Here is a 9535-nt window from a genome sequence, read left to right on the forward strand (position 1 = left end):
TCGGCTCCGGCTCCGGCCCGGCGACGGCGGCGAGAGCGCGCGGGCCGGCCAGCGCGCGCCCCCGATTAAAGGGGCCGCCGGGCGCTGCGTTCCCCGCCCCCCTCCTCGGGGATGGCCCGGCCTGGCGCCTTCCCAAGCGGTGTGACAGAGGACGCCCCTTTCCTAGCCTCTCCACCCCGCCCCAGCCTCAGTTCTCCCCTCTGGGGGTGTCCCTGATACCTCTGGCTCCCCGTGTCCTACGCTGAACTCCCGTTCCCCCAGCCATGCCTCCTCCTCCAGACTGCCATCTCGGGGTGACCCCCAACCCACAGACCCCAGCTCTGTCCTGACTTCCCCCAGATTTAGTCCCCAAACTGCTCTTTGATTGCTCATCCCCGCCCCCATGACAACCATCCCCAGCTGTGTCCACCCGCGATCCCATGGGCTCTGTGAAGTGCCCACAGGGACACAGAAGAGGGAGAGGGCACACCACTTGTTCTGGGCCACAACCACTACACTCTGTTGCCTGGCCCTGTCCAGTCGCCGCTCACCAGGGTGTGAAATCTGGCTGCTGTGAGGCAGAAGAGGTGGTGTTGTGAGAAGCCCAGAGCAGAGTGAAACCAGCCGCCTGGGTTCAAAACCCAGCTTTGCCACTTTCTCATTAGACCTCCGCCAAGTCGTGTGATCTCCCACTTCAGTCCCCTGCCGGCTGGTTCCAACCTTATGGTTTCCCAGTGGGCAATGAGGATCCCTGGAAAGGCTTAACAGAGTAGCATCCAAGTCCCTCAGCTTCGTTTTCCTGATCAGATTCCAACAAACATTTCTAGCTTCATTCCTCCCCCTTCTCTGAAAAAAAAAAAAAAAAAAAGTGCTGCTCCTCAAAATATCATTTTAAAAAACTTTCTAAGCCAGGGGCCAACAGGAAACATAAGTGCATGAAACACTTCAGTGTAAGAGAGTGTGAGCCCCATGAAAAGGCGGCCTCGGCTACTTGGCTTGAGCCAGTTGTTGCCAGAAGGGATAGTAGGTCTACTGCCAAATTTCTTTCTTTCTTTTTTTCAGACAAGCCAGAAATGTGTTGAGCTTTTTTTGTTTTGCTTTTGTTTTAAAGCATACTGATTTGTAATGGTGGGTAATGAATTCAAAAATTTTAAATGTATCTTGGGCCAAAGTAAAAAGCCTGTGGGGCAGGTTCGGGCCTCATCTGCCATTCCTGTCATGATCCTTCGAACACAGTTCCAAGCCCACCAGACCAGGAGCCCAACAAGGGCAGGGACTGGACATGACTCACTCTAGGTCCCAGGATAGCCTCCGGATATGGACTGAATGAAAATAGTCTTCTATATGTCCTCCTCCAGGCCTTGCACATGCTATGCCATAGAACAGCAATTTGGTATTGCCTGAAATGTTTTTCCCCCCTTTACTAGTAAGTTCTTAGTAATCTTAAAACATGTAAAGTCTAGATCTGTTTCTTTCTGAAGGACTCCCTTATCACTAGGGCAGTGTCATCACTCCCTCAGCCCCTCCACCTCTCTGTCTCTCAAATGCAACCATTGGGGCCAGACCGCCCACCACCAGGCTAGAAGTCTCCTGGGGACAGAGCCACAGTAGCGCTCACTCTGGGGCCCCAGCATCACCAGAGCTGAGCCCAGCACATAGTTGGCTCCAGTGGGTGAAGATCTTAAACTGACCGAAGCCCCAGGTTTCTCCAGGCTGCTGGCCCCTCAAACCCCAAGAAGGTGACAAGTGATGGTAGCTTCCCCTCCATCTTGAACACAGAACTCAGCAAAGCAAAGCTGCTGTCCTGGGTCAGCCACTCACTAAAAATCAAGAGAACCATGTAGAAGGTACTTTATTGAGGTGATTAGGAGTGCCGGTTTCCTGTCTCCTGTCCAGCCCCCTCAGTACAGTCTCATGGGTGGAAAAGACCAGGCCTCTGGGCTGCTCTGGGCCACTACCCAGGAGAGGCTGGGCAGTGGGGCAGGGGGGCTGGGGCTCCAGTCCAGGGCAGAGGTTCCGGGCAACAAGGGTGATGGTGGCTGAGGCAGGGGCTGTTGTGGCCCAACCCCCCAGGGCCGCGGAGGGGGCGGTGTGGCTACCAGCCAGATGCTTTTCAGCAGATCAAAGGCTGTTGGGGGGCCCCAGGCTGCCCCAGATGGTGAAGGCAACAAGGGCAAGGGGGGTGGCCAGGGACCTTTTGATGGTGCCAAGCTCACCCTATGCACCATAGGAGTGCTGGAGCTGTGAGGCATGGCAAAGGTGAGCTCCTTTGTCCTCTGTTGCCTCCTCTGCCTCCCCTCCCCTGGGCACTGGTTGGGGCTGTTGATCCAGGAAGGTGTCATTCTTTGGCTTTCAGGGCCCCCAGGCTTGGTCCCTGGAACAAAGGAAAAAAGCATCGGGGACAGCTAAGCTAGAGCAGACAAAGGGAAGGAGCATACAGGAAGCTAGAGCAGACAAGGGGAAGGGGAGTACAGGGAGTACAGGTAGGCTCACCTGGTAAGGGTGGCTGGCAGCCACGGAGCACCAGGGTGAGGTCAGGCACACAGCCATGGCAGGCCTGTAAGGTGCTCACAATGGCATCCCTGGCTTCTTGCACTAGGTTCCTCCTGGGGAAGGCCTGTGGCAGAATCAGCTGGCACTGCAGCTCCTCCAACAGCTGCCCCAAGCCAGGGAGCTCTGCGGGACTGGAACTGGGCAGACCTGGGCCTGAGCCTCTAGGGACCTGGTTCTCCTTGCCTCTTGACTGTAGAGCTGGTTCTTGCACCGGACTTGGGCTTGGGGAGGGTTTGGCAGGGGGTGACGGGGTGCCTGGTTCCAGGGGCCCACCTCTAAGCAGCCGAGCCACGTCCAGAGATTTCACCTCATGGTTGAAAAGACCCCGGTGCTCCCGGCTCAGCCGGCCCTGGGTTATGACCACAAGCTTGGGAGCAGTAGGGGCCACAAGAGGATCCTGACTGGTCACAGAAGGATGCTGACAGGTCAGTGGCCGGCGGCTGCCCATCAGGGCCTCATTACGCTCCCGCCTGGTCTTCCGACGGCGGACTCGACCAGGTTTCTCAGGCCGCTGGAAAGGCTGGGGGGCTGGCCCCCGGGGGTCCATAGTGTCCTGGAAGAAAAAGCTAGAATGGCCATCAGTATGCAAGTAAGTCAGGGACTAAGAGTGAAAGGTGAGAAGAGGAGAGGGTTTGGGGTGAGGTGGAAAGATGAGAGTATTTACAGAGACAAGATGAGAGTAAGGTAGTAGGGAGGGAATCTTTGGCAAAGGCTTGGTCAGTAAAGGAGTCATAGGGGTCAGATGGAGTCAAAGGAGTCATGGTAAATGAGATTTGCCAGGGAATAGAGAAAGGGTTACAGGGTACAGGGAGATAAGGAAATAGCTAGAAGATGGGGGACAGGACGGCATCATGAGACCACAGGGAGCTGGTGAACCAGAAAGGGACTGTGAACAGAGGAGAAATCCAGGGGTAGAGGAGGTACTGGAGAACGCAGGGAGGCGTGGCAGAGAAGGAAAGGCAGAAAAAAAGCTGGAGACAGAGAAGGCCTTGGGAAAGCAGAAGGGGCGACGGAGCAGCTACCAGGAACTGGGGCCTACTCACGGGAGTGAGGTGGCCCAGGGTAGGAGACAAGGAGGGGGTGGGCAGTTGAGGTTAGGAAGGGGGGTACAGTTGGTGGGGGCAGGGCGTCGAGCACCTCACCTTCTCCTGGACCAACGAACCCCGCCCCCGCCCACCCCCCGTGGCTGTGGGGTGCAGTGGCTGCTTCTCCGCGGTAAGCCCAGCTCACAACGCACTGGGGGTCTCTTCCAGGCCTCACGCTGAGCCTCATGCGCGCTGTGCGCATGCGTGTGCCCCACCCACGCCCTTCGGCTTCCCGCTCCCGTGAAGCACGAGGCGAGGCGCAGAGTGCCGGTTACAGTCCCGCCCATTCCAGCCTTACTTTCAGAAACCTCTCTCATTTGTCTTTGGACACCTCCGATCCACCAATTGGCTGCGAGGCCCGCTGGGGCCCGCCCCCTTCCTGATTGCTGATTGGCTCAGATGTCTATTGGCGGACTTTCTGGAAAGTGCGAAGAGGCGAGGCACTGGGGGGGGGGGGCGGTAAAGGGCCAGTCTCCTTTGGCAGGCGGTCCCCAGGCAGTCACGGAGTTCATCCCCAGACAATCATTGTAGAGTCATCATTCAGAACTGGGATCTGGGGCAGCCCGGGGTGGGGGGGGGCGGGGGGCTCCGCGGTTTAGCGCCGCCTTCAGCCCAGGGCCTGATCTGAGACCTGGGATCAAATCCCACGGCGGGCTCCCTGCACGGAGCCTGCCTCTCCCTCTGCCTGTGTCTCTGCCTCTCTCTCTCTCTTTCTGTCTCTCATGAATAAATAAATAAAATCTTAAAAAAAAAAAAAAAAAACAAACACAAGGATCTGGAGTTAAACTACCTAGGTTCAAATGCCCAAAGTGGCATCTTTGAACTGTGTGAACTTGGAGATGTGTATAGCTGCTCAGACCCTCAGTTTCTTTATTTGTAAAATGGAGTTGGTAATAGTACACCCTTCATGTGGTTGCTGTATGAAAATGAGCCAATATATCTAAATGAGCCAATATATCTAACTTGAAACAGCACTTGATTTGAATGAAATGAGTGCCTCGAAGCCATTTCCTGACAAGCTTTGCTTCCAGTTCTTTTCTACCTTTCCAACTTTTCTATTTACAATTGTCCCCTCAGACCAAAAAAAAAAAAAAAAAAAAATTGAGAGAGATCATGCCTGAGCAAGGGGAAGGGCAGACAGAATGGAGAGCAAATCCTTGAGCAGGCTCCCTGCTGAGTGCCTAGCTGTGGCCGGAGTACTCCCCATGCCCTGATAAACTATATTACCTGTGTAATATTGCTCACTCAGTCTTCCTGATTTTTCAAAGCCTAACTCAATACTGCTAGGAAACCCCTCACCCTCAGAGTCCTCCTCTTCCTCCTCCTCCTCTACTTCTCTTAATCACAACCTTGATCTTCTCCCAACTCTGTGTCTGATCTGTCTTCCCCAACAGGCTGGGACAAGGCCAGGATCTGACCCATTCATTTTAATATTCAAGTTCTTATGAGCAGCCATAATACTTGGTACTATAAGGGCCTGTTCCAAACTAGTGGATGGAGGCAAAACATTAACATGATAAATAAGACTATCTCAGTATCAACCTACCTAGAAAGAATGAATAGATTGAATAGATGGAAGGTCCCATCTGGGAGTAGAGCTACAGGAATATAGCCAGGAAGTTTGGGGGTGGGTAGGTAGGGGACCCCCACCTGGTCCCTGAGAACTGGAGAGCTGGGAAGACTTGAGCTTTGAGATTAATATGGGGCAGTGGGGGGCGACCTTAGGTGGCCTTGGCTATGGTTGTAGGTTTCAGTACCCAGAAACACTTGAGGGTTTAGGGAGAGGAACGGAGGCCACAGATCTGCAAGATGAGCTGGGCGGGAGGGCCGCCAGGCTGGACCTGGGCCTTGCAGCATCTCTAATTTCCTTTCTCTTTCTGCACTTTCTGCTGCCCTCTTTGCAGGGCCAGTGATGTATGATGTATGTAACGCAAAGATAGTTTAGATCTTATGCCACAAAACCTGGTGGTTTTCAGCGGGGCGGGAGGGGGTATTGGGAGGACGCACGAGCAGACAGGCTCACTAAAGTGCTAGTGCTGCCTTAGCCTTACAACTGAGGCTCTATTTTTCACATGTTGCCATCTTCCTTCTTTCTCCCCACATCAGTAGAAAATAGGAGCGTCCCCTCCTAGCCAGGTGCGTAGGAGCCACCCCCTCAAAGGATCCAAGAATGGACTCGTCCACTCACTCCCCTCCCCCCCCCCACGTGAATGAGACACACAGCGCTGGTGATGTCTCACACACACACACACACAGCTGGTGATCTCTCTCTCTCTCTTTCACTCTGATACACACACACACACACACACACACACACACACACACACAGCTGGTGATCCCTTCCGCACATTTCTCACCCTATAGCAAATGGTTTCTCCTCCCAAGAAAAGACTCTAGATTCACCACCACCCCCAACACACGCTGGGCCTTTCAGGTAGTTCACCCCTCCCCCTGCCGCGGGTGTGGTGGCTTCTCCCTCCCCCACGGGTGCTGATGGTCTCGCCTGGCCGTCCCCGGGCGCCCCGGTGCGCTAGCGGCCGGCGCCGGAGAGCGAGCGGCCCGGGCGGGAAGCGCTGGACGAGCCCACTGCGCGGCCGGCGCGGGGGAGGCACGGGTTCCCAATTCCACCTCCCCTTCTAAGTGCGGGTTTCCGCTCCTGCAGAGGGAGGCGGCGCCCGGGATCGGCCAGCGGCCTCGCGGGAGTGCGGGCGGCGGGACCGTCCATTGTTGCCTGGAAGGGAGGGGTGGGCGTGGCGGAGCCACCCCCTGGGCCAACTCTCCCGGGTCGACCTCGCTCGCCCATCCTTGCAGGAGCAGCGGCGCCAAGATGAGCGGAGAGGAGAACCCAGCCAGCAAGCCGACGCCGGTGCAGGACGTGCAGGGCGACGGACGCTGGATGTCCCTGGTGAGCGACCCGGCCCGCGATACTCTGGAGTCCGGGAGGGGCCTCGGGAGAGCAGCTGTTTGGCGCTGTCTCTCTACGTGATTAGGAAACAGGGCAGTTGGGGTGGTGCTGCCTAAGGAAGCAGAGCGGGGCGGGCCCAGGAGCGCGTGTGCCACTGACTCCCCCTTGTACGTCCCCGAAGCACCATCGGTTCGTGGCCGACAGCAAAGATAAGGAACCCGAAGTCGTCTTCATCGGGGACTCCTTGGTCCAGCTAATGCACCAGTGCGAGGTGAGGCCCGTGCAGGTCCCCGTCCCCCTGCCCCACCCAGGCCTGTGCCCTCTCACACCCGGATCAGAGCCCAGGCCAGATCCAGTATGAGGTACCCGAGTAGCCGCAGGCAGCACCCACAACCCCAAATCTTGGTGTAAGGTGCAACATTCTCCTGAGAAGGAACTGTGTGACCGGTCTTTGTCAGATTGAGGCTTTCTTGCAAGAAGGTTGCCTAAACTGAGACTCTATTGTTTGCTTAAGGGAGTGCACAGCCCAAATGGATGTCCATAAAGCTGTGGTCTTTCCACGAAGTGAAAGCTGTAATAGCACTCCACAGAGGGGGCTCAATTATGTTATCCTTCCACTAAGTGAGGTCAAACTGTAATAGCTTTCATGAACTGTAATGTTTTTGGTTCAATGCATGACTCAAGCAAATGGCTTTTCATAAAGTGAGTCTTGCTTCTGTGGGGCTCCGTGAAACAGAGAGTATAACAGGTTTGCATAAAGTGAGGTTTTGACCACACTGCTTCTGTAAGGCAGGGCTCTTCCACGATGACGTTTGGTTAACACTTGTACAGAGGGCGGTGGTCCCTGCTGTCAACACCCCGGTGCTCACACCACGTCTCATCTACAGATCTGGCGGGAGCTTTTTTCTCCTCTGCACGCGCTTAACTTTGGCATTGGCAGTGACAGCACGCAACATGTGCTTTGGCGGCTGGAGAATGGTGAGCTGGAACACATCCGGCCCAAGGTGAGCAGAGCCTGAGTGGGCAGCTAAAGCACCCTAAGCCTCTGCCCTTACCACTGCTTCATGCCTCTCTTTCCACAGATTGTGGTGGTCTGGGTGGGTACCAACAACCACGGGCACACAGCAGAGCAAGTGACTGGTGGCATCAAGGCCATTGTGCAACTGGTGAACCAACGACAGCCCCAGGCCCGGGTTGTGGTGCTGGTGAGAGCAGGGGAGGTCAGGGAAGAAAGAATGGCAGTGGTCTGGGACCCCCTTGGGTGCAGCTGCAGCTGGCACAGTTCTGGGCAGCAAGGCGGCAGAACAGTGGCTTTCAGGCAAAAGCTCACATTGAAGCTTGCTACACACCCAGCAGCTGCATTTAAGGCCGTGTTCAGGGACCAGTAAGCCCCTTTTTCCTAAGGAACTGCTGATGATTCTGGGGGTGTTGCAAAACCCAAAATGGTTAGCCAAAAGTAGTCACATTCCTAGGGTGAATCCAGGCTCCACCCTTCCAGCTGGAATGTTTGCTACTCGGAAAGAGGGACTGACCCTTTGCCATCCATGCTGTCAACATTTTTATGATTGATACTTGGAAAGGGGCTGGCACCCGGAAGGTTCTTGCTGAGTTGGGGGTCTCAGACTCGGTATCAGGAATTATCCTGCCAACGCCCTGCTTTCCCATTCTGAGCGTATTCCACAGGCCGGAACTCTGTGGGGCGGGTGAAGGGTTTGGCCCAGAGCACAGGATACCCAGATGCTGGTAGGGTGTCTCCTCACAACTGTTGGTGCCCCTCCCCAGGGCCTGCTTCCAAGGGGCCAGCACCCTAACCCACTTCGTGAGAAAAACCGGCGGGTGAACGAGCTGGTCCGAGCGGCACTGGCTGGCCACCCACGGGCGCACTTCCTGGATGCCGACCCTGGCTTTGTGCACTCAGACGGCACCATAAGCCACCATGACATGTACGATTACCTGCATCTGAGCCGCCTGGGCTACACACCTGTCTGTCGGGCCCTGCACTCCCTGCTTCTGCGTCTGCTGGCCCAAGACCAGGGCCAGGGCATCCCCCTGCCAGAAGCTACACCCTAAGCATCCTCCTCCCCCGACATTAAATTCTCATTCCTCAGTCTCCCGTTTCTTGCTTTATGGCCAAGCCCTCTGGGCATCTCAACCTCAACTTCGACTTCTGCAACCCTGGAGCTCTGGAGGGTGTTCTGCTTTTGCCCGAAGCAGGCATCAGCCGATCCATCAAAGTGTTCTGGTTCTTGGAGAGTCTGGCAGGTTTCTACTATCAGCTCCACACAGGCACTACTGCTCAGAAACACAGTAGGTGAAACCAGTTTGCCAACACTACCTATAGGATTAAGGTTAAGCAACAATTCTGGAAACATAGCAGCCTGGCAAAGCCCATCCAAAGCTACCCTCTCCTCCTTGCCGAAGATCTTCCCCTGGCTGGGACTTCTGGTGCTCTGGTCTTAGCTTAGATGCCACTTCCTGACACTCTCCATCCCAAGCAGTCCTCCCTTCACACCTGGCATGGCTATGTGTCTCCCCAGAGGGGCACTGTCCACAGGCTGGCGGTGAGGGGTGGAACCCAGAAGAGGCTCCTTTGGGCCTGGCTGCAGTGCTGCCTCACGCCATGTGGGGGCAGCAGGAGCCACTGAGAGAACTGCACTGTACCACCCCACTCCAACAAGGTTCAGACCTCCTGGGTCACTTCGAGGGTGGACTGCCCTTCCTGTAGCACCTCATCCCAGGCCTTCCCCAACCCCCTCATACTGGATGGCTGTGAGAGAGACACACAGGCACAGTGACTCCCAAGCACCGGGGCTGGAGAGGCTGCTGTCCTGGGTGAGGCTGGGCCATCAGCCCACAGGGTCCCTCTGATGTTGGGAGGGTAAGGTCCTGGACTCACTCCCCCAACCTCATTGGGGGGCAGTGGTGAGTGTATAGTAGAGTTCCTTGCCCCATCTGGGGACAGGCCCGGTACAACCCCCAATCCTTCTCCCTTTAGAATGGACAACCACACAGG

General features: G+C 55.9%; 2 protein-coding genes across 4 annotated transcripts; one reads left to right on the top strand and one right to left on the bottom strand.

The window, feature by feature from the left end:
• Window positions 1–1813: 1813 nt before the first annotated feature.
• Window positions 1814–3805, bottom strand: PRR19 (proline rich 19). 2 transcript variants are annotated; one of them, XM_077850196.1, is made up of 3 exons: window positions 3675–3805; window positions 2473–3085; window positions 1814–2353 (listed from the first exon to the last, which is right to left on the bottom strand). In XM_077850196.1, exons 2-3 carry the CDS (start codon window positions 3077–3079, stop codon window positions 1881–1883), a joined length of 1080 nt encoding a protein of 359 aa, XP_077706322.1. In that variant the 5' UTR covers window positions 3080–3085; window positions 3675–3805; the 3' UTR covers window positions 1814–1880. The 2 variants fall into 2 exon arrangements, with proteins under 2 accessions (XP_077706322.1, XP_077706331.1); XM_077850205.1 differs by lacking the exon at window positions 3675–3805 and adding an exon at window positions 3576–3673.
• Window positions 3806–5841: 2036 nt separating this feature from the next.
• Window positions 5842–8629, top strand: PAFAH1B3 (platelet activating factor acetylhydrolase 1b catalytic subunit 3). 2 transcript variants are annotated; one of them, XM_077850227.1, is made up of 6 exons: window positions 5842–6051; window positions 6429–6522; window positions 6704–6793; window positions 7410–7526; window positions 7605–7727; window positions 8305–8629. In XM_077850227.1, the coding sequence occupies exons 2-6, from the start codon at window positions 6445–6447 to the stop codon at window positions 8590–8592; spliced, it is 696 nt and encodes a 231-aa protein (XP_077706353.1). In that variant the 5' UTR covers window positions 5842–6051; window positions 6429–6444; the 3' UTR covers window positions 8593–8629. The 2 variants fall into 2 exon arrangements, with proteins under 2 accessions (XP_077706353.1, XP_077706345.1); XM_077850219.1 differs by lacking the exons at window positions 5842–6051; window positions 7605–7727.
• Window positions 8630–9535: the final 906 nt, after the last annotated feature.

Source organism: Canis aureus, chromosome 1, assembly GCF_053574225.1.
Source record: "Canis aureus isolate CA01 chromosome 1, VMU_Caureus_v.1.0, whole genome shotgun sequence".
NCBI lineage: Eukaryota > Metazoa > Chordata > Mammalia > Carnivora > Canidae > Canis > Canis aureus.